Source organism: Tenebrio molitor, chromosome 2 (assembly GCF_963966145.1).
Source record: "Tenebrio molitor chromosome 2, icTenMoli1.1, whole genome shotgun sequence".
In the NCBI taxonomy this organism is placed as follows: domain Eukaryota; kingdom Metazoa; phylum Arthropoda; class Insecta; order Coleoptera; family Tenebrionidae; genus Tenebrio; species Tenebrio molitor.
In genome coordinates this window covers 21538702-21564699 of record NC_091047.1, presented here as the reverse complement: position 1 = coordinate 21564699, position 25998 = coordinate 21538702, and the positions used below count along the sequence as shown (strand labels likewise).

The 25998-nt window shown below is 34.4% G+C and overlaps 1 protein-coding gene and 1 pseudogene across 2 annotated transcripts; one reads left to right on the top strand and one right to left on the bottom strand.

The window, feature by feature from the left end:
* The first annotated feature begins 1565 nt into the window (after positions 1-1565).
* On the top strand, positions 1566-13339 carry LOC138123597 (uncharacterized; annotated as a pseudogene).
* A 6168-nt stretch (positions 13340-19507) lies between these two features.
* Rho1 (ras-like GTP-binding protein Rho1) lies at positions 19508-21425 on the bottom strand. Of its 2 annotated transcripts, none has more exons than XM_069040145.1 (2): positions 21287-21425; positions 19508-20610 (listed from the first exon to the last, which is right to left on the bottom strand). In XM_069040145.1, the coding sequence occupies exons 1-2, from the start codon at positions 21318-21320 to the stop codon at positions 20027-20029; spliced, it is 618 nt and encodes a 205-aa protein (XP_068896246.1). In that variant the 5' UTR covers positions 21321-21425; the 3' UTR covers positions 19508-20026. The 2 variants fall into 2 exon arrangements, with proteins under 2 accessions (XP_068896246.1, XP_068896245.1); XM_069040144.1 differs by lacking the exon at positions 21287-21425 and adding an exon at positions 20730-20900.
* Between the last annotated feature and the right edge of the window lie 4573 nt (positions 21426-25998).

Below are 25998 nucleotides of genomic sequence, written 5' to 3'. Positions count from 1 at the left end.
CAAGAATATCTTAATCCGTCAGACATTCATTTTCTCCTAAAAATTTTTCATGCCGCCGGCCGCTATCGACGGTTTTGCATGATTCAAAATCCGCCGGAAACGTAAAATTCCCGGCCTAGTACTTATAAAAGTGACCTTGACTAAAAATTCGCTAGACAATGGGCAGGCAGCATTGAATATAGCCAACGGACTCCGTTTCGGCTCAGGGACGCGAGGGTCGCGGGTTCGATTCCGCTTGTGAAACAAATTTTTTACTTTTTAAAAATTATTTAAATTTGTCGGCATGAAAAATTTTGTGGATTACACGTCCAGAAAATGTTTTGCGAGTGCTCGTGTTGCTCGCCTCGGCTACGCAATATCACTCACACTCGCAAAATATCATTTTCTGGACTTGTGATCCAAATAACTATAGAAAAGCACCTTATTATAATTATGTTGCAATAAGTTACATAAATCATCAAATAAGTCACACACAAGATTTTATATCACACTTTCCCTCCCATATGGACGCCAGTGAGAACAATGTCATAGCTGATTCATACAGCAACAAAAACTATGAATTATGGATTTCACTATTTCAAGCAGTCGCATCGAGTATTATCACTTTTCAACGTGTAAGTTGATGAGTAAGTTCATTATTACCACAGACAATTAGTAGACCTACTAGTCGCAAACTTACTGATTAGCCAACCGACATCATTATTCTAAAAAGTTTTGCGTTTTAGAGCTGATACCTAAACTTTCAATGTGTTTAAAGTGTATTTTTCGTTGTCAAGGCTTTAAAATTGAATATTCGAAAGTTGAAGAATAGGTCAACATCGTTACTCAATGTAAGAACAAATTTTTGTATAATATGTCTTGTGTGTTGTGTGAATATTTGAAAATATAAAATAACAAAATATTTACCTACCAAGAGATTTTTTCGGAATATATGGCTACAAAAAATTCAACAACTCACTTTCTCTCTTTGATTATTATTATTATTATTTTTTGTGTGCAACCGTATGTGAAATGAGCACTTCGCGTACCGAAAACAGGCCGCGAAATCCAATTTATTAGTACAGAATTTTCATCGTGATGTCATCAATAGACTCTTTGGTTAATTCGTCTCTCCGCACGGCCCCTGATATTCCCATGATTAAAAAGGGGCAGATGATACAACTTATCATAACAGAACTTAACATTGACCTTCCACAATAAATAAATTCCAGTAAATAAGCCAATACAACATTTTCCGACACCGCTTTCACATTCGTCTTGTTACGTCAGTCTCTAAAGTCACTGTAACATTTTTCATACTGCCGTTTAGATTTTTCAAGTATTAAATTAGACACTGCACAATTATAAATATACAGGGTGTCTTAAAATTATCGTATTCCGAGTTCGGGGCTTAGTAGGGGACATCCTGTTGACCAAGTAAAAATGTTAAAAAAAAATTGCTGTCACTTTGAAAAAAATATCAAAGTTGCCAATATTTGTTCAAAAGTACCTGATTAATATTCTAGCTAAGTTGTATGTACTTCCCGTTTGAACAAAAATTGGAAAAATAAAATTTTTATTTTTTCGAGATAATGTTGTTTTTTCAAGAAATGTCTTTTCATTTATATTTTAATATTTTACATAATCATCCTCACCATATTTCAAAATGAATGTCAACCATTTATATTTTTTATTTGAAGAAAACATGATGAAAAGTTTGAACCTTCAGACCCATATATCTTTGTAAAGACCCCCCTATATTTTTTATTTTATTTTTTCGAGATTCCTGAGATTTTTCCCTACAAGACCCCCGACTTGGAATACGTTAATTTTGCGACATCCTGTATAATATTTTTTAACTCTGGATGAATACACGGAACTAAAAATCGTAATTTTCTTCCGACATTTCTACCATTTTTTTGAAATTAATGATTTGTTTTATTTATGTCATTTCTATAGCGAGAGACCGACTTTATATTTATTGGCAGTGAAGGAAATTTTACTGGTTCATTTTATAATTAAAAATTTTCGGTTGCACACAAAATGTTGTGTACGCATGGGCCGCGAAATCCGACAATTTTTCTCTGGGTACGTTAAAAAACGATTTCGCAGCCTCGATATACAAATAACTATTTTCATATTGTTATGACTGGTATTCCGGCTGTATCTCTTCGGGGTGGGCGGCTGGGGTTATCCCAAAAGCATATATCATGTTATGTCTGGTAAGATATTAGCTGCTATATTCTAGCTTTCTTCTTTTATCACAAACAATAAGAAAATTATTTACCATAAAGAAAATATATCTCTCCCAAATAATGAATTACGTAAAACGAAAACAACAAGCAATCAATCCGGAACAGAACACCAACTTCGTTCTGACTTTGTTCTTTACGTAAGTACAGTAACTAAACTATCTCAGAAACTTCTAACAATACTAAGAAATTTTAGATACTCTCGAAAGATTTTTATTAAAGGATTCAGAACACAGTTATGTGAAGAAGACATATACAAAGTGCTTCCGTCATATGAATCCAAAAAATTAGGAAATAAACTGGAACTAATCTGCAAAAGGCTACAAAAACAACAAGTATTCTCAATGGTTTCTTTTTTGTGGAAATCCTTTGGTTTGCAGTTTTGTATTATAATTACTACTCTGTTGATCCGAATTACAATTATGTATTTTTGTTAGTCTCTTAAAAACTCGTAATCATATTCTTAATTTTTTAGATTCTTAAGGACAAAAATCATTAAAAACTTTATAGCCTATTTTGCAAAAGATAACAGTGTTATCAAATCAAGTGCACATTTCTACGGTACATATTTAGTGATGATAGTGTTCCTCGACTACGTATTTGCTGACAATTTCCAATTACGAATTGAAACATTTGCCATTAAAATGCGTACAGCTTTTACATCTTTAATTTACAGAAAAGTATTGAAAATTAATCTGTCCCAAGATAAAAACATATCACTTGGTAAAATAATTGACGTTGATAACTAGAGATGTGAACGAATTCGAAGTTTCAATAGTGTATATAACGACAATGATCGCTAATGTCATATATTTTTTTGGGGTTTGTTTTATACTATATGCAGAAGTCGGTTGGCTAGTTGTTATACTAACGAGTATTTTTTCATTAATTGTTCTAATACAAAGTAGGTACCCAACCAATTAATAAATGAATGTAGTCCATTTTAATACGTCATTTTTAGTGAGTCTGACAAGTTTAATCACGAATCTTACAACTAATACTTTAAAGAAAACGGACCACAGGTATGAGATGACAAAAGAAGTTTTAAATGGGATTAGGTCAATAAAATTTTACCTTTTGGAAGACTTATTTAAGACAAAGTTGTCTAACAGCAGAAAGTAAGCACAATTCATGGATTAACATTGAAGTAGACGTTCTATTTTGTTTTGTTTCAGGGATGAGGTTTCTTTCATTTACAAAATATTTTTAGTGTTATATACACAAATTACGCTATCGAACTTTTTGCTAAATGCAACCTGGTATTTGCTAATCATCACTTCGATATATTTGGCAGACCACATCAGTGCTGCGACAATGTTTCTTATCATGGACAGCCTTAATAACTTATCAGTGGCCTTGCGTTTTGCTTTTGCAAGGGGAATTTACGAATCCGCGAAATTGAAGGCTATTTTCAAACGAATTTCAAAATTCTTGGAAACCAAAGAACATGAATTTACTGAAAACGAAAATGAAGAACTTTCCCAAGAAATCGTTCTGTCAGACTTAAGCGTTTACATTAACGATTATAAAATACTTGATAACGTTAATTTAAAATTCCAGAAAGGGTTGACGATTATCACTGGACCAGTTGGAAGTGGCAAAACCTTGTTGTTAAAGGTTTTAATGAGAGAGCACCAGTTTATTGAAGGTGATGTAACTGTTAACGGTAAAATTTCTTACGCGTCTCAAGAACCCTGGTTATTCCCTTCGACGATCAAACAAAATATTTTGTTTGCAAGCAGCTGCGACAGAAAGCGATACAATGAAGTACTCGAAGTGTGTGCCTTGATGACAGACTTGCAGTCTTTCGATGAAGGTGACAATACAATGGTTGCAAACAGAGGAACCAACTTGAGCAGAGGACAGCAAAAAAGAATTAATCTAGCACGAGCAGTCTACAGAGAGAGTGATTTCTATTTGCTGGATGATTGTCTGTCAAGTCTAGACGTGCTAGTTGAAAATTTTATATTTGAAAAGTGCATCAGACATTTTTTAAAGGATAAAGTAGTTGTAATGGTTAGTCAGAACAAAAAACACATTAGCAGAGCAGATCATGTTATTGTTTTGAACGACGGAACGTCATCAATGAAGCAGAGTTCATCTGTTCAAGAAATAGCTACTTTTAAAAGGTCCGAGATGGTGCGGAACATCAACGTCGAAAAACAAGGATCATCCATAATTGATTTCGATGCAAGCGAAACTGCAACTTTGATGGAAATGAGAATCATCGAGAAAAATGTATACGAAGAGTCAAAAGAACTTGCGAACGTTAAACTCGAAACGTTTGTCAAGTATTTCAAACATGGTGGTGGTATAATAATGCTTTCAGCAGTTCTTATTTTCTTCTGTATGATCCAGTTTGCACAAAGTGGCGTTCACAAACTGCAAACCACTTGGTAAGTTGTGTTTCATTTTCACAAAAAGATTGACTTTGTTCTTATTGTTTTTCAGGATTGATACTGAAGAAACTATTGTCAATTACACAGTTCACAATAGTACAGACAATGACATTTACAAAAATAACATTCAAAAGCGCCATCAAATGGTTTTTTTGATTCCCTTACTTGCGTTACTCGTCGGGGTCTTTATGATGTTAAAGGCTACCATCTTTTTTCTTTTTGTTAAGAAAGCTTCCCTTAGCATCCATGAACTTGTTGTTGGAAAAGTTATTGGCGCTTCGATCGAATTTTTCGATTCTAACTTGATTGGAAACATTTTCAACAGGTTGTCAGAAGATTTACTTTACATTGATGAAAAAATTCCTCTATCATTTTCTGTTGTTGTAGAAGTGAGTTCCGTTTCTATTTTTTTTTTTTTAATTTAAATTGCTCTTTTAGTCTCTTATAGAAACTGTAATCATAACGATTTTAATAATGACAGTAAACGTAGATCTCCTCGTGCCTTCATTGGTGTTTTATGTGTTGATTGTAATAACTACGATAATTTATTTAAGAACTGGGAGACCTCTAAAGCAACTAGAGATTTCAAGTAATTTATCTTTACACGAAAAATATTTCGGATCTAATTTGTAACATTTAGCTCGAAGTCCGTTTCTAGGATATATAAATGCAACTGTAGAAGGTCTATCCACAGTGAGGGCTTCCAAAGCTCAAAATATCTTGTGTGATGAATTTGACACACATCAAGACTTGTACACTTCCGCCTCATACATGTATTTCTGCTGCTTGAGGGCATAGGGATTTGCTATACACATCTACGCCACTGTTGTCATTGCTTTTGTGGTTATTCAATTTTTGACTGCAGAAAATGGTATAATTACTTGTATAATTTAATAAACTACATATTGCATCAAATTCTACTTTAAGATACCTCTGTGGGAGACGTCGGCCTGGTCCTTTCGCAAACGTTTCTATTGACGTCAGCTCAAGAAATGGGATTTCGTAGATTCAGTAGATTGATGACAAGAATGACAGCAATTCAAAGGATTCTAGAATATACAAAACAAAAACAAGAATGTAAAAATGGTACAGTTGTGGAAAATTGGCCTCAAGGTGGTGAAATAAGATTTGACAATGTATACCTTTCTTACAACAATCGTAGCGATGCCATTTTAAACGGTTTAAATTTTACTGTAAGATCTGGGGAAAAAATTGCCGTAGTTGGTAGAACCGCTGCAGGAAAAACGTCGTTAATTTCCACCTTGTTAAGGTTGTACAAAATCAAAGGAAAAATATATTTTGACGGTGTAGATATTGCGACTGTACCACTGGATGTTCTCAGGTCAAATATTTCGGTGGTTCCTCAAGAACCATTTTTGTTCAGCGGTACAATCCGTGAAAACATCGATCCCTTGGGACAACATTCAGATGACAGAGTTTGGAACGTCATCAAAACAGTCAATCTGGAAACGTTATTTTCTAATCTAGAGTACAAAATAAGTGGGGCTGATTGTAGTTTAAGCAGTGGACAGAAGCAACTGCTTTGTCTTGGCAGGGCTCTCATTCGTAACAATAAAGTGGTAATTTTGGATGAAATCACTGCAAACGTAGACTGCGAAGTTGAAGAGATGATATATAAAATAATAAAAGAATGCTTTATCAACTGCACTGTGATTATGATAACGCATAAGTTGAACTTAATAGAAGCATGTGATACAATCATGGTTTTAGATTGGGGTAGAATTATTGAAACTGGCAGTCCATCAGTTTTGTTAAATGATAGACGTGGTATGTTTTACAATATGCTAAAAATGTACCGATAAGTAAATAATACATACAGGTATAGTAGAACTACCGGGTGATCAAGAAGGACTGTTTAAGTTGGCAATACAATTAGAACATTTTTTTATTCGGCTATTTACAACACTGCAACCGGATATGTTTTGTGGGTTTATTTGACAGATATCTGACGTAGCATTAATAACAGGTTATCAGGCCTATTCTGTAAGACACTTGGTTAAAAGTTAAACGTTAAAACAACGGTTAAAATATTTTAACCCATTGCGCTATTCTCTAAGCCAAAATTTTAACCAAAAGTTGTTAAAATTTAACTCAAATTGCTAATTTTTAGCGGGTGGTCATACCCAGCCGTTAAAAATTAACTTAGGTCAAAACGGTCCCAAATTATAATGGCATTCGCAATGAATATTCTTTTGGTGCATGAACTGGAATGAAGGCGACAAATGTACTCGTAAGTAAATTTTTCGACAAATCAAATCTGTCAATTCCATAAATTTTTCTCAATTCTTAAGGGTAATTTTGCCACCGGCGGTAAAAGGAATCATCCTGTACAGCTTTCTCATTGTAGCTTGAGCTGTAAGAACCGGATGCGCAATGGTCTTACAGCCCCTTCACTAATTTTGTCGCATTTCTTTGCCGCTTCCAGGACCTCTTTATCTGACCTTTTTTTCAACTCTGCGCATCCCTCACAGCTCAAGCTACAATGGGTAAGCTGTAACATATTTGAGTAGATACCTAAAGTGCATCTATCGATATTTAAAACGACCTTTTGATTCCTTGAGTGGTTTATTGCCGCTTAACGAGGGTTGTCGTACAAGTGGTACCAATTACCAATTACTTTCATTTATACAGTGAGGGGCAAAAGTAATGTAACAATTCGATAAATCATAAACTGTTGAGTTTAAAAAAAAGAACAAAAACCGGTCGATTCACGTTTTTGAGTAGTCTGTGCCCATACCAATGTATAATAGTCTGCAACTATTAGTTGAGGTTAGGTATAATTTTGCAAATAATTATGACTGTTGTTCCTCCAGCTGACAGTGATTTGCGACGTTGCCATATGTATTTGTACGCTTCCGTGCCTGACTTCATTCTTCAAAATAACCTAGCCGCTAAAATAATGCTTTTTAACCTACCCGTTAATAATTTGTCTTACAGAATAGAATTTTGGTTATTTGTAGATAACCGGCTGTTAAAAATTAATTTATTAGCGGATGGTTAAAATTAAGAGACGAGTTACAGAATAGGCCCGATTGAGAGTAAAAATTAACGGCAAAAAGAAATCAAAGGTGGAATTCGGAATAATAATCTATGCAAAAATTAACTACAGGAAATTCTCGAAGTGTTCCCCATTTTGCTCTAAACATAAATTAACTCTTCTCTCGAACGATTCACCAGTATGTTTAATTTAATTTGCCCGGAAGTTACTCCAGTTGTACCATTTAAAAATAAAATTCAGCATTACCAACTTAAACAGTCCTTCTTGATCACCCCGTATAATTCACATTTGTAAACATTAGAGAGTTTTTGCATTACGTTTTTCAGATAACCGTGTACGCTAACCCCGTTGTTGCTAGGCAATAGCGTAACCGATTCATTACCGCCCGTTATTCGAATAAGCGGTTACGCTAATTGCTCGCGAATAGCGGGGATTATAGCGTTGCTCCAATGTCTTGTCAATTCAAATTGATATAATCTGTTTCAAAATCAAAAATCCACCAACACTGCATTCTACCTCGAAAATACAACCGACAACGTCGCCAACTTTTGTTTTTAGTGTGTTTGCAAGTGTCGGAAAAAGTGGGGTTATGAAAGAAAGCTGTAGACAGTCGTTTTGGTCGTAGTTCATCGTGTTTTTTTATTTTCATTTTATTATTTCACTCAAAAGGTATGATATGGTAGCTACTACCTTTTTGTACATAATAATTATTTTGTGTTACGTAATAAACTCAACAGTTCGATGTCAAATTTTGACGGGACGTTGAGCCAACCCAAAAAAATGAAATTTATTCTAGGGATTTCTTTGTTTCTGCCAACATAATTCAACAGGTGGTGGATTTTTGATTTTGAAACAGATTATAAATCATGTATAGTCCTACAGAAACTCTAGTGGAATTCGGCTTTGGTTGTAAATTTATGTTTGTCACTTGAAAAATAGAATTTTATGCTGCAGCAATAATCCTACTGATAAATGCTAATGAGGGTTGTCAGTTTGGGGTTCGCAATGTTAGCTTCAGGCAGGGATGGTACAGGTAGTGGTAGTTGTATTTATGATAACGGTTATTACTTGATAATAAAATCTTAATCTTCGGTTGTTGTTGTTAAATTTACAACCAAAGCCGAATTCCACTAGAGTTTCTGTAGGACTATATGATAACCAATTATTAAAAAATGAAGATTTGAACGGTTGTACTGCCTTATTTTAATGATATTGAATATTTTTCAGCAGAAAAAAAGGACGAAATTGTCTCATTAATGCTAATTTTTGTTTTAACTTTACACAATGTACTTTTTTGTTTTTTGACTGCGAAAAATTCTCATTTGTATTATTGTACGGTAGCTCTTAAACTATAACAGATAAACATGTGCTTCCACGGACTTTTTAGTAAGAAATAATATACTCTACAAAAAATTCCAGTACATTTTTCTTGTATCCGTTAAGTTTTCGCTACGTACTCCGTGAAAGGAAAAAATATGCAATCGACGAAGTTTCAACCATTTAGAAAAATTAGAAGACCTCAAAAGTCTTACCCATTAATAAAGTCGGTACAGGTTGCAAAGAAGCATCTTGCAACCGACATTGAGAAATTTGCCTAATGTAACGATGTTTGCAACGACTGCAACAGTTACTTGTTTGGTGTGCGTCGGGATTCTAGTTACATTTTTTTAACTGTCAAACGCACTGTCAAATTGCTGACTTTTAGGTTATGTGTATTAAACGTTCTCCTTGTAAACGTTATATCAATTTGACAGGGATTTCAAATCTCATGAAAGAAAGAAGCGCCAACGTCGCCAACTATAAATGTTGTAAATTACCAGAAATGTTACCAACATAATTTTTTCCCCCTGCTTCTTTGCAACCAGTACCGACTTTACATTCTCATCGAGTTGACACCAAAAATACATTATTCGAAAACCAACAATTAATGCATAAGTATGACATGAAAAAACGGAGAATTGCATTGGGGACTCTGCTCTGAACACTGCTCATACTAAATAAAGTGTGTTGTATCAAAACCACTTAAAAATCTTTCCGAATCAAGTAGGTACTCTTCGTATTAATTGACAGTCCGCTTGCAAAAATGGCCAAAGAGTTCAAATTGCGTTTAAGATTTACAACTGAAGACGACTTAATTTTGCTTCGGGATGTAGTGGGACATAATCCATTTGAAGAACCATCCAAGTGGAAGCAAATTCATGCAAATCTTTTGTGCGTTAGTGGGAAAAATTTTAGTGTACGTTCGGTTCGGGAACATGTTGAACATTTACTTAAACTCTTTGTTAAAAACGATCGTGCCAATTTAAGAAAGTAAGTAAAATTCAATTTTTTTAATGTAAATAAGTAGGTACCTATCTTTTTCTTTTTTTTTTATAACATCAATCCTCAAAGTATAGTTTGTCTCAATTCTAAATTTCCACCACCTGTTGAATTATGTTGGCAAAATGAAAATATTTGTAAATTGGGGATTCTTATAACCAAAGTTGGCAATATAATTATTTTATAAACATGATTCGAAAACATTAAAATTAATTCATAAGTTTATTTTGCTTTTAGAATTTGATTTTCTACCTACTTACTTGTTGCATTACAAAAAAAGGTTTTCGTTCTTTTCCTTTATTCTAAAATTTTGAGTTGTGAAAACGGAAATTGACAGATAACCTAACAAATACAATCTGACGCATTTTTCACCAAACAGTGTTGCCGGTTGTATTTCCAACGTAGAATGCAGTGTTGGTGGAAATTTAGAATTGAGACAGACTTTAGGTTTTAAATTTTATATTCTGAAAATATATAGTTATGCCTCAAATATTCTGTTACAGTAGGTACAGTTGCGGCCGTTGAAATCTCAGACAGGAAAGATTTAAACACTCTGTATAAATTCCGAAATTTGATTAGCGTAAACCGTAGAGGGATATGGAGGGAGCACTGCCTATGCTGGCAATGTAAAGAAAGCGGCACGTCGCGAGACCTGTGCGGAGACCTTTTATGACGCCTTTTAAAATGACCGCCAGTACTTCGTGAAATTTCGTGACGAGGGTTGTTGGGCATCAGATGCTTCATAGGCGTCGGTGTTCCGTCATTTTACTAGGATTTGTTTTTTACACGTGAACCGGTTGGTGAATTGTCTTTGTATTTTTTCAGTTGTATAACTCTGATCTGTTTTTATTTTGAACTAAATATTTACGGTCGTCTTCCTACAATTCCTACAAAAATTGTCCCCAGAAAAAAGTTAAAGCGACGCCACTGGAAAGATGAAATATCTGCGTTAACTTCGGTTTCGCTCGGCTCATCTGGAGACCTTTTATTAGGTCTACAGAAAAGCGCGGTCGTATCCACTTTTTTGAAGAGTGCTCCCTCCATATCCCTCTACGGCGTAAACAGAATTTTCATCAAGGATTATAAAGTCAGTGTCAGTATTTGACATATTAGGTCAGAATCGCGCGTAACTTTTGAAATGCCGCAATTATCTGATTTGCAAAAATGTGTTTGACTGAGAGACGGTGTGAGTATAAGAGCCATTGCGAGAGAAATTAATGTGGATAATGTTTGAGTGATATTTTGAGAAACGTCACTTTCAATACCATTTACAAAGCTAAAAGTTTGGCGTTGTCAAAGTGTCTGAGTTTTCAACGGCCGCAACTGTACAATAATTTCAAAATTGGATTTAAAGATTGCTTAAAGGCATATAATAAATATGGGTAAATTTTGAGATTTTGAACTGCCTTGTCTAGCACAATGCTGTACTATTGGGGACAAAATACTTTGGTCGTCATTTTTCTGTCACTTCAAAACAAATTAATGTAAACCAAGCATTAACGTCAAGTCAATAGTGATGACAATTTCAAATTATTGACTTTTCTCTTGTCAAGAATATGGCACCTTCCACCATTCAAAAATTTAGAATCATCTCCCTTGTTTCTGGAGGGTTGTCCATGGGTCAAATTGCCTTGTGGAAACCTTTTCAATTTTTCCTCCTAGGAATATCTCCTTCAGTTGTCCATTTTTCGGTATTTAACATTTTGCAATGATGAGTTTGACAGTGACAGTGGTTGACAGTAGTAAAAATAAGGTTAACCGTCCTAATGCTTGCTTTACAACTTTATGTCAGTCAACTGACTTTGACGACCAAAGTAATTTGTCCCCAATAGTATGTGAATGTTTTTGAGCGTGACATATGTATTGGATTTTATCATTTCCAACTTACTTTCATACAGTCCACCTATCACATGAAGATTTAAGATGTTTCAAAATGTTCGTATGTATTTAGATCTGGAACCGAAGAGCAATATTGGGAGAAAGAACGCTTGTTGGAGGAAGTGAAACAACTGTCCACAGAATTCAAGGCGAGGAGATTCGTAAAGAAAGGAGTGAGTGCTTCAAAAGCGGAAGGTATTTTCGCAAGAAATGTTGCTGCCTTTGATAATGATTCGACACAAAGTAACATAGGATTTTCTTGCAATACTTTTTCTTACTTATCTGCAGTTTCAGTTCACACACAAGAAACCATCACGAAAGATGGTGATCATTATCAAGGATCAGAGGTACATTTTGATGTTGTAGACCATTTGGAAATTGGAGATGAAGAACCGGTGGACCGCACTCAAGACCAGTACAGCAGATATGTAATATCTCCTACTGATAATTCCCCCCCAATAATAATTGAGGAAATAGAACTGGCGAATAGGTCAGAAAGGCCGACAGCAGCTGCAATTCTATGTACAACAATTTAAAAAGTTTTAGGACCAAAACGCGCCCGAAAATCGCAAAATGCTTTAAAAAATTCCAGTCTGGAATTTTTGAGGCAAAAACAATCGGCAGATAAAGAGTTGGCTGAAAGGCAGTTGCTATTGCAGGAAAGGAGGCTGGAGCTTGACGAGAAGAAGCAAAAATTAGAAGAAGAAAAATTTGAATTAGAGAAACGGGAACGGGAAAGTAGGTTGTTGTTAGAAATCAAAGAAAGGGAAAATAATTTGCAAATCGCCCAACAGCAACAAGAGTTAATAAATTTCTTCGTTCAGAATTTTAATAATAAAAATTGAGTTTACAACGTTAACGTATTTTTAATTTATGCATTTAAATACTCTTCTAATTCTGGAGGATTTGTGTTAAAATATTTTGCAGTTTGTCCACCGTATAAGCAGGTGTGACAGTTTGTAAGTAGCATTGCTGTCTTATACATTATTCCAACGTTCTGCAACAATAGTTTCTGATTTTTTTTTGAAATCTAAAAATGCAAAATCGCTTATAATTTTCCCAAATGCCCACTCAACAGCTTGTCTCATAGAGCTCATGCGGGTGTTAAAATTTTGTTGCTCTATTGCGAGTCTTCTACCAGGAAATGGACATAACAATAACTCTTGAATGGGATATGCAGGATCTCCATAGAGAACGTATTTTTCGTTTTCTCCAAAACGAGCACGCTGCTCCAATTGATTATATAAATTTGATTCTCTAAATATTCCTGCGTCGTGTCTTCTACCAGGGTAAGGTCCCATCAGGCTAGCTATTATGCCATCTGGACACAGTACCGATTGATATTTTACACAATGGTGACGCTTGTGCCCAGAAAAATACTCCTCTTGGTTGATGGACGGTCGACATATTGCTCGAGCTGTCCCATCAACTTGATTAGCAATTATAGATATACAGTGCATTTTTTTTAACTGTTGCCATAGGGAATTGCATGGCAAAACTTATACCCCCTGTTAACTTTTGTTCTGATGAAAATGTTCAAACCATTTTTGGAACAAAGTTGGAAGATTTTTTAAACTATCGGACAGATTACAATTCAATATATCCTAAATTGTCGAAAAAGTTGGAAAAAAATATTTGTACCACGCCGGAATAATAGTACGTCGAGCGGCCGCCAGAATAGCGTCCTTGTCGGCTCAACCAGCAACTGCCTATCCCCACTTTTGATTTTTGTCAGTTTCATTTAAAAAATAAATAGGGAGATCTTCTCGTGGCTATGATTCAATTTCTTTATAAAAAAAAAACAAAACGTAATAACGTTAACGCACAAATAATTCAACAAATTAACAGAAATTATCAAAGGAATTGTTCAAAATGTTTTTCTTCGACAATTTTGTATTTTTTTTTTTTAAATGTCGCACTGTAATGGAATTTGGTCAGGTGCTGATTGAGCCGACAGAGACGCTATTCTGGCGGCCGCTCGACGTATATATTATTCCGGCGCGCTTTAAAATATTTTTTTCATAACTTTTTCGACAGTTTAGGATATTGAATTGTAATCTTCCAACTTTTTTCCAAAAATGGTTTGAATATTTTCATCATAACAAAAGTTAACAGGGGGTATAAGTTTTACCATGCAATTCCCTATGGCAACAGTTAAAAAAAATGCACTGTATATTCGGCAGATTCGGCTGAAAAACCAAATAAATGTTCTAAATCCAACAATCGTTTTGGATATGCTAATCTTCGCAGATACATACATAAACCTTCTAAGCCTGCAGTGTAAATTGGTGTCACTTAATTATTATCTAAAATAAAGAAAAAATTAACATACCGGACACAGTATGCCGATGGGCACTCCGTATTTCCGGCGGTATACCTAAAGCATGGACATGTCTTTCCAAATGTTCATGTTTAAACCGGAAGTTAGAAATGCATTCTTCCTCTGTGAATGTATTTAGATTTAATCTACCATATTTCGTAGATCGCAAAAATGCATTTTGCCGCACCTCCAGTAAATTATCCAAAATTGCGTCTTCGACTAAATTGTAGTCCAATTCACCAAAAACAGCTACATCAAATAAATCTTCCATGATTGTATTTCAACAGGATATCAAAAATCACTACGTGTCACTTTTATTATTAGCGTACGTCAAATTTAACCGAAGTGACAAACGTAACGCTAAAGGTCTCAAATTGGAACCACGCTTATCTCGGTTAGCGTATACGGTTAACTGATTTTACCGTACCGGTTATTTTAACGGAACGTAACGCGAAAACTCTCTACTATCGCACTAACCGCACTTAATGTTATTATTATAAAATGCCTGTCTGCCAATTTAGAAGTGAAGAACGTATTTCATGCAAATTTTGCCAGTGTCCTATTAAATAGCAAATCTGAGGTATTTTTTGTTTAAAATGTTCCCCCATTTTTTAGCGATATTTTCTTATAGACACTATTCTACTCCATGATGCAAAAGCTCACCAAAAAGGGCATTTAATAACAAAAATGGCAAAAACAGTACTATGGCGGCCAAAAAATTTTGGCCGTCACTTTGTTAACATTCAAGTAAAGTGTAAATAAACCTTTAGGAATCGTAACCCCACTTTCGATTCTTGTCATTTTGACAATCAGTTTAAACTGTTTGAAGCTCAGATATTGGAAAAATCCGACATGAATAAACAAAATTAGAGCAATCGTACATAAATAACCTAAGGTAAGCGTTCTATGTAGTAGAAATGACAAAATAATTTTGAGTTTTGAAATTTACCACCCAAAAAATAACGTTCATAATCAAGACAGTAATCATGATGACAATAAAGTACGGATTACATTTTTTTTTTTTGAATTGACAGACAATGACGGCCAAAATTTTTTGGCCGGCATAGTACCTTTCGTTTATCTTTTCTTTATCTTGAACAGTATACAATGTGATCAAATAGAAAAAAGCAGGCGTTGGAAATTATCGGTCATGTCGTAGAGAAATCATATGCAAATAAGGAGATAAGCGTTCAATTCATGGGCGTAGACAATTTGTGGTCTGAAAGGCAACTAAATCATACCTCACAAATTTTAGACGTTGGAATTAAACTAGTCAAAAATGAATAGGGAATTTTTCCTTTTTTGAATTTTTTATAAATACAGTTTAATATTTCAATTTGTAATGAAATGTGTTAGAAATATATAAATATACAGATTAAATGTAATGTTTCAAGTAGGTACCTGTAACATTTTAAATTTCTCTAGTGTTTAAGAATACGTGGGAGGATTGAGGCAATTACTTTGCTTTCCAAGAAAAATGGTGGAATTCATTTTTGCCTAGTTTATAATTGTAGATACATTTTACCGTGAGATCATTTAAATTTATAATCAAAGTTGCTGTGACTTTAAAATTAGTTTGGCAACACCACTGACATCTTGATTTGGTTTGTCAAAATAGCGCTTCAAAATTCAATACAGAATATAAAACTGCTAGTTAACAGTTGTATCAATCACCTGACTTAGATACAACTGTTAACTCGCTGTTTCATATTTTGTATTGAATTTTAAAGCGTCATTTTGACAATTCAAATCAAGGTGTCAGCGCTGTTTCCAATATAATTTTAAAGTAATAGCCTCCTTTAATTATAAATTTAAATGATCTCACGGTATTATTACATATTATAAGAAAATTTATAAAATAAATAAGAGCAACATTTTAGGTTCGTAAGAATGTGTAATTTACCAAGTTTATTACCAAACGCCACTGTTAAGCAGATTTTTCGATGAAATGTAAAAGAAACGTCAACGATATGCTATTATTAACCTGGAAAACAACTTTTCGATTTCGGCAAAACTTAGAGGCGTTTACTGTAATTGAAAGCAACAATTATTTCAGAATATTTGGTAAAATGGGTTTTACCATTGATGATAAAGCATTAACTACTAATAATTAATTAATCGATAATAGATTTTTCAAGAGATAGGCAACCAATAAAACGATTGTGCATAGGAACTACGACTCAAACTGAGACAAAAACAAAGCACTCTTGCTTTGTTTTCTTTTTGATCACTTTGTATTCCCAGTATCTGTATTTATACCGGGTGTATTATGAAAAACCTTTGGTGCTATAACTTCCTTATTTTTTATCCGATTTTAACAAATGATACGTCAAACAAAATCGTTTTACAAACACTGTAGCCCGACATGCAATGATTATTTTTTAACATTATGTTTTTTGACAGACCGGAGCTAACTTTGTTTTTTTAAGTTGCACTGTATATTTTTTTATCTTTATTCTGATAGATGTTTATCTTCTGAATACACAAACATTAAAATAAAAAATCAAAAATTTGTTTAAATAAAAAAAATAGAATTTTCAAAAATCAAGTAACCATAACTTTACTATAGCAAATGTTTGAAATTACCTCCATTCTCTCTAAGGCACATTCGACACCTTCCACTGACGCCCATTGCGGCGTCTAATAAAAATTCTGGTGGTATTTGTTCACATACTGCTACGATTCTTTTTATTAAATCCTCCGGAGTCAAATAGACATTGTCTTGAATGTCCATAGCTGTTTTAGTCACTTTGCAAAATTAGAATGCACTTTTATTACTGTTTAATGTGACTGCTAAAATCGGATAAAAAATAAGGAAGTTATAGCACCAAAGGTTTTTCATAATACACCCGGTATAACGTGTAGAGAACAATCGGGACTCGTCCAGAACTTGGCGCTCCTGTGTCCTGAGGAGAGGCGGTAACGTTGTCGAAGAATTTACTGAATCACGAACGTAGATACTAAATAAAAGATACGGCGAGCTAATTGGAATTAGTCATTGGCGTCATTGCGAATTATTGACGAGCGAAGACTGTGAATAATAGTATAGTTGACTCAAGTTGCAAAAAAACATTTTGCATTTGCAACAGCACTTTTATGGCATTAGTCATTTGAAATTACTTTAAAACTGTACTTATATGGAAAATATTCAATCCAAACTATGATTTTATGGTCCTTTTGTGCCTTTATGTGGTTTGAAAATATTGAAAAAATGCTGTTGTAAATGACAAGTGGTTTTTTGCAACTTGAGTCGTCTATAAGTTGTTAGCTCAAATGCACCATAGAAACAGTATAAGATATTAGTGTTAGAAAATAGTTATTTATTTAACGAGTTTGTATGTAATTTTGGCTTTTTTTGGCATGAGTGGAATATTTTAAAAATCGTGTGAAACGAGAGTTTTAGAGGTCCACGAGTGCCAAAAAAGTCCAAATTACACAAGAACGAGTTGAATACAACGTTTTTTTTTGTTCTACGAGCCCCTCAAAGGCTCCAAATTCCTAAAAATCTTTAAAATTAGCTTGACGTTTCGTTTTGACAAGTTGTCAAATTTATCAAAATCCGTTCACACAGGAGAAAATTCTCAAATTCTGACAGTGTCGAACAAAAAAAAAATTATTTGATAGGTATTGTCAAGCAGACAATTAATTGACAAATGGACAAAACCAAAAATGCATTAGAAAAATCTTCATTTTCCGTTTTGTTTTTGCAGCTTGAGTCAACTATAGGTACCTAAATTACGTAATGACAGTAGAAATAAATTAATACAAGCTGATCTATATTTTGATGTTTTATTAATCATATTTTCGTAAATTATTTTATTTTACAGATAAGTACACACAATGTTATTGCAAAAAATCACGAATGCAACTTGTGTTGAAATCACTTTTTTACGGATGGGATTACAACACTGTGCTCATGTGTGTCAACTTCCCACTTGTAAAAGAAGTAGGTAGTGCTTTAGGACATATTGCATAAATAAAAATAACTATTTTCTGTACATATTTTCTATCTATTTTGTATGCTGCATGTAATCAATCAATTTTTCATTTTTACATCGAAATACGAGCCTTACTGATGAGTGATCCTTCTTACAGTTAGTCTGTTAATTTCAAATGCAAGATTATCGTCAGATTTTCTGTCTCTTAGGATTACGTTTATATTTTTTTTCTAACACTAATATCTTATACTGTTTCCATGGTGCATTTGAGCTCACACCTTATGTTTCCCATAAAATACGCTTTTCTCTATAAGACACGTCATCAATAGCAACGTATCTTATAGAGTCATAAAATACGCTCACACATATTATTCAAGTAACATTTTATTCATCATTTTTATCACAAAAGTGAAAAGTACAATTATTGAATTGGAACTGCCACATTAGCTTCGTGCTTTTGTTCCTAACATCTTCTTCTTTAACTTCTGCTGTTTCATCCAATGCAAGTGCCCGGCCATCGAAAATGGCAATGGCGTTTTCTTCAAATTATTCTTGCCGTAGTGTGAATTAACTTTTAATGAAGTTCTACACGCTTACCCCATATCAAGAAAAGCCAAAATGACATCTTATCGTTACCTCCGTGATGCTTTTTTTTATTGTTCCGGCCTTGAAACGAAACATACACCTTTTCGTATGCACTTTTAGACTTCATTGGTAACAAATTACCCCTTTTTTCTTATTTCTTCTGGAACGTTTTGGCACATTTCAACGATGAAAATTGTTTTTTTCCAAATTTGTTGATATTATTACCATAGTACCCACGGCAACCTCCACATTTTGTGTATTGTGACGCGCCTCGAATAATTTCTGAATTTATTAAAATTTCTGATAAGATGTTAGTGTTAGAAAAAATCTAGCTATAAGTTTAAGTAGAATTTGATGTTTCCGGTGATTTTCCGTCTACAGAGACACACTGGTTGCATATTTGTGGTGACAAATCAAATTTGTTATCGAATATTTGACGATAATCTGTTGACGAAATCATTGAAAATTTCGTGACTTAACCGTAACTTACATACTTTCAAATTGAAGATAAGAGGTAATGATTCCACGTTGTTAGTGACCACGTTAACAAACAACTGTCAAACTAGTGAAAATATCATGAGTTAGCAAGAGCATCGATTATTAATAAAATGAAGGTGTATCCCAAAAGAAGACATTATCATATCTATTTTTAGACAGTTATCGGTCTACCCTCGTTTAATTAAATGGCAGAAAGCGTTCACTCTTCTGCGAATTTCAAAACAGAGGTGATGAGTCACATTATATGTTAATTTATCAGCGAGTCGGATGAGTCAAATGCGAAGAAGTAAATAGGAGATAGCGGTAATGATATGGAGATATATAAGAAAACAATTTATTTACTTGTAAGATACAATATTATGGAAAAGTTAAAGCTATTACAAAGATAGGCAACTCGCACACATCACCTAGAGAGTTGTCTATAAAAATTAGTTGTTTTTTTTTTGGGAAAGAGGAAACTAATTATTTTACAGCCATCAACTTTACAGCAGTTCAGTAAAGTCGACGTTATACATATGCACCACAAAATACTTGATAAGATTAAATAATAATGTATTACAAATAATAAAATCAAAAATAACATTATAATATACTAATCATAAAGATACAATTTTTTGAAATGTGGACACATTTAAATATTTGTGCTCTCGACACTTCCCCGTCCAGTTTCCTGAAATAACTTTACACAGATGACAAATCAAGTGTTGTACTGGCAATAACTACAGTAGTCCATAAGGGAAGGAATTCGATATACTCAAACAGAATAAAAGACAAACTGAAGGGGTTTATTATATTAGTGATACATCAAGCAGAAAGCCCCCTTTGAAATCGCAACTCATTCAGAGTAAATTACAGCGATGCTTCTTCTTCTTTTTCACTTGTAAAGCGGCACGCGTTGCGTTCTCGAACACTTCCCTAACGCCCTCCTTGCTCTTCGCCGAGCACTCCAAGTAGGCGAAGGCATTGATCTTCTCAGCCATCGACCGGCCGTCCTGGGGCTTGACGGGCTCCTGCTTCATCTTTTTCAATTCGTTTATTGTGTTGGGGTCGTTGCGGAGATCCTTCTTGTTACCCACGAGGATGATTGGCACGTTTGGGCAGAAATGTTTCACTTCCGGCGTCCACTTCTCCGGGATGTTCTCGAGTGAGTCCGGCGAATCCACCGAGAAGCACATCAGGATCACGTCCGTGTCGGGGTAGGAGAGCGGCCTCAGCCTGTCGTAGTCCTCCTGGCCTGCGGTATCCCACAGGGCCAGCTCCACCTGCTTGCCGTCCACTTCGATGTCGGCCACATAATTTTCGAACACCGTCGGCACGTACACCTCCGGGAACTGATCCTTGCTGAAGACGATCAACAGACAAGTCTTCCCGCAAGCGCCGTCACCCACAATCACCAATTTCTTCCTTATCGCAGCCATCGGACCTGCCAAAACACACACCAGTCAACGCCTATTCAACAACCTAAGATGGCGGACATCGGCTTAAGCGCTTAACCGAAACGGGGAGGGGCGGATTTGCTATTCTGCATGCACAGATATCAACCTTTTCCGGAGTCCTCCGAGTCGGACCAACAGCAAAACATTCAGATCTTGTCTTCCACGGGACGTGGATGGCCTCCCTGGAGCTAGAACTGCTCGGGACGCATTTAAATTCGCACAAAATACACACTCACATAAACAAACCTCACCAACTAGAGGGCGTTCGCGACACCTCAACTGACAGGAGCGCACGCGTCAAACCAACACGTTTCAACCACAAAACACCCTCTCTATCCTCCTTGTACTTACTACAGCTACATCTATCTCTACGGTTTGACGTAACAAAACAACATTGAAACCAGTATTTTCAAACTAATTTTAATTTTTCCAAGGTTTATTTAGGTACGATCCAAATTTTAAACCGATTTTGCGTCAATCCGCATTTATTTTAAATAACAGAAAATCCAACAACACAAACATACTTTTATCCGCACTTGACGTCTTCCTTTTTCAAATCTACAGAGCCGCCCAATTAAAAACAAACGTCAAAAATTAACTCCCAAAAATAATAATGATAACTAACGAATCGTTACGTATATTCATGCGTATGTCATGTCCTACCTTTTGGTCTGGGTGTTTCTGTTCCCCTACTCATAAAAAAGTCAATTAAATACTGAACGGCGGCAAGAAGTGTCAAAAAATGAATACTGTAGTTATTTCTACTTGCAGCATGCAAGAGTTTCTCTTTCAACTGATAAACAACAATTCAACAATAATATGTTTACATTTCTAATCTCATACACGTATAATCTGTTTCCTGATTCTCAGAATTCTAAGAAATTGTGCCGTATCGTACAACGAATACCTATCTGGTAGGTACTTATGTTACTGCGATTTGTGTTATGTACTAAACTAAATTGATTACTTGTGATCAAGTGATTACAGTAAAACGAAAGTTTTAAATAATAAATGGAAATAATAAAACCACGACCTGCTGTATTATAACCGGCCTGTTCAAAAGTGTAATTTGAGTGATCCCCGCAGAGCGCTAGTGTACGGGCGCTTTTTGGGGATATTATTCATCTTAAGTTTTTGTCACCGAGAGTTTTTCTCGTTCAAATGACATTCGAATTTAAAATCAAAAGTACAAAAATACAATTGTATTCAGTATAGCTTTAGAAAGAAAATATGAACTTACTGTACTCAATCTTAACTCTAAAATCATGTCTAAACATATTTTTCCGCAATTTTATTCTTTAGAAGCGCCCGTACTGTGGCGCCCTCATCGGCGAAAATAGGCTCTTTCTCGGAAACATTTTCGCAATGCTTTTTTAATGAAATGAACAGGCCGGTTGTTATACAGCAGGTCGTGAATAAAACAATGGTCCAACGTTATACAGTTTACTTAAATCCAGTGCAGCCATGTTAATTTGAATAAGAATGTTAATTTAATGTCTAATGTACTACAACTGACACACGGAATCTTGGCCACAACTGACATTTAACTGACAAACTATGTGTGAAGTGTGAACTGGCCTTTATTGAATATAACCCAACTTTTGACTCGATAATGTGAATGTCATTTCCGGCATTTCCCTGCTTTTTTGATGTCACAAGAAAAACTTCAAAGTGATTTTTAATAATTGTCATTCATTAATGACACTAATGAATGGTTTACATCATTTTTTTTAGAAATTTCTTAAAAAATGTTGGCGAAGATTCCGTGTTCGGAATAGGTAGTAGTAGGTAGTAGGTAATATGTTTCTGTAGACACTTCCAAAACTCAAATTTTGGAAGTGTCTGCAGTAATATACTGTTGATACCAGTATTCTTTGACCACGATGGTACAGTGGCGGCCATTAATTTGGAAACACCGCCTTAGTGTAAGCGTTATGTCATGAACTCATGTCACCCATGTCATCGTTGAGCGCATTCAACAGACTGTCGCAGCCGAAATTGATGTGTCAGTAACATTGTCAAAGTGACAAACAATTTACAACAGAAAAATCTTGGTGTTTTCAAATTAATGGCCGCCACTGTACGTATATTTTGTTTAAAGTTGAATATAAAATAGTCAGTGTTATGCAATTTGACACCTGACATGATAGGCAACGAGTAAAACGTCAAATCAATGTTGGTAACCTGTTACTGAAGTTATTGAAAATAGCTACTTACAATTTTCTTAACGTAGTAATTAAAAAAATGTTGAAAATAACTTTTTTTGCATATTGATTACGAAAGCAGCACTTTTTTCAACGAAAAATCGTAATGAAAGTAGCACTTTTTTAATATACGAGTACATACCGGGTGTCCCATCACTTGTGTCCCGTAGGAAAATGACTTTAAAACTAAATTATATTTATATGAAGGTATTATAGATGCATAAATACTGTTCACCGCCACAAAAATTGGGTATTACTTTTTTGTTAAAATTAATTACCTAGGTGCAGCAGGCAAAAAACTATCACTTTAAAAATTAAATTTTGTTCGATGCAGTTCAAATTTAGTATACATTATGAAATAGTTATAGAGAAATAAAATCCGTAATTAGAATTTAATTAAAATGTTTTGATGTAAAGATATTTGGTTAACTTAATTTGGGTCCTTCTACTTTATAAAAATTTATGGAAGACAAAGTTAAGTTTGTGGGTATTATTCTTGTCCGCAATTTATGGTACGAAGACCATTCAAGAGGGTTCCAGCGGTACCTGCCTGTGTTACGACGTCAAACACACTGGAACCCCTCATAAATCTTCGTCTGCAATAAATTTTCATAAAGTAGAACGGCCCAAATTAATTTAACCAAATATCTTTACATCAAAACATTTTAATTAAATTCTAATCACGGATTTTATTGCTCTACCATTTTTTCAAAACGTATACTAAATTTGAACTGCATTGAACAAAATTTAATTTTTAAAGTGATAGTTTTTTGCCTGCTGTACCTAGGTAATTAATTTTAACAAAAAAGTAATACCCAATTTTTGTGGCGGTGAACAGTATTTATGCATCTATAATACCTTCATATAAATATAATTTCGTTTTAAAGTCATTTTCCTACGGGACACAAGTGATGGGACACCCGGTATATTCCATTTCCTCGGAGATTATTGTCAAAGAATACCTACTAACTTACTATGCATTTCTGTTTTTTTTTTAAATTTTGCATAAATCTTTAAGACAAATTTCTCAACTTATAACAATTTGCAAAAAATGTCGGATACAACACGTTATGCAAGTCGCTTTTTTTCACTCATTTGCTTGATTAACTCGGCTTCCGCCCTCGTTAATCAAACTGCAAATTCATGAAAAAAAGTATGACTTTAATAACTAGTTGCACAATATACTACTGATTTTTATTCCGTTGGTAGTCTCTACTTTATAAAAAAAATACAATAGCAACTGCCTAGTCGCAACTAGATTTTTAAAAATCTGACAATCAACAATATTCGATTAACAATAAAAGCGTTGAAAAATTATACAACTTTTGATCTGTTTAATAGATAAGATAGCAGGAAATAGTTATTGGTACAACTATGTAGTTATGAAAGTCATACTTTTTTTCATGAATTTGCGGTTCGATTAACGAGGGCGTAGCCCAAGTTAATCAAGCAAATGAGTGAAAAAAGGCTTTCATAACGTGTTGTACACGATATTTTTTTGCATATTATTGTAAGCTGAGAAATTTGTACCTACAGGGTGGGGCATCGTATACGCGCACGTAAGAAATCGTGACTTCTAATTAAATAAAATTGTCGAAATTTTAAATTTTAAACGCAAACCAGACGCGTGATTTATGTCCCAAATGCTATAATTTGCCAACAAAAGAGCCATTCACTAGTAGCGGCCCGTTTTGACCATCTTACTTACAGCTTTGCCATAAATATGACAGTTTCCATTGTCACCTAAATTTACGACAGCACAAGTAAGTACAAGGTCATAAATAAAAATGATTTTGCAAGTTTAAATGTAAAACTGCGTTTAATTCAAAATCTAATTGGTGTTTTTTTCCGCTGATTTCGTAAATAATTATAGGAAGTGAATCTGGGTAGGTCAGTATAAAAATCAGAATTTGACTTTTTGGTTGAAATTTACATTTTTTTTTTTGGCTTTGTTTGTAAGTGAAAAATTATCAAAAAATTAGGAAATGTACCTTACCAATATCCAGGTAAGTGCGAAAATTTTCGACAATTTTATTTAATTAGAAGTCGCGATTTCTCGCGTGCGCGTATACCATGCCCCACCCGGGCAGTACACATTACCTAATTATTATCTGAGACTTGCATTTACATTATAAAAAAGTTGTATCCTATTACCTACACCACAAACGTTACTAAAATCACTAGATTTAGGCCCGGTTTCTGGAAACAATTTATCGGACCAGTTAGTTAACTCTCTGATAAATACAAAAATCATGTAACGTAATTGGGTACTTTCTAGCGTTTCTATAGCAACGCTTGATACCGGCCAGTTAGTTAGAAACCGGGCATTAGTAGTGTACCTACAGTTGCGGAATTAAAATTTCGGGCACTATTTTTCTGTCACTTCAACAAAATCTCTGTAAAGCACCTTCTATTGTCATCATGATTGACATTCAAAAATTAAACTTTTCTGTGTCAGTCACCCAATCAATTTTGAATTTTGAGATTTCAGTTAGTTGCACTCAGTGTAATTAAATCATCGCTTTGATATGTTGCCTATTCGTTATTATGCCACAAATGACAATTTTTGAATGCCAAAAAGATAAAAACATGACAAGAGTAAAAAATAAGGTTATTAACGTAAAGGTTGTTTTAGAGTTTATATCATGACATTGACAATAGTGCCCGAAATTTTAATTCCGCAACTGTATTTAACTACTTTAAGTACGGGCTGTTCTAAATGATTGTAGTCCAAGTAGGCGTAAAAACTGAATGTAAAATTTATGGTTGCCGCTCCATATAAAAAACATCAAAATGATGTGAATAAGTGAGTACACACCGTTCACAATGTTCACATACAGGAGTTAAATTGGGTGCAAAACAACTCAATATTTTTGGATTCAATCGTTAATTGAAAAATAATAAATAAAATCCTCATCACCGCACTTTTCACCTAAAAAAATGACAGTGACAGCGACAAAAATTGACAGTTCACATGAGAGCGGCAAAAATTTCATAACATGATCATGGCCTGCTTCGACTACAATCATAGAATAACCCTGTGTATTGAAAATGGATGAACTGTACCTAAAGTTTGTCTCAATTCTAAATTTCCACCAACACTGCATTCTACGTTGGAAATACAACCGGCAACACTGTTTGGTGAAAAATGCGTCAGATTGTATTTGTTAG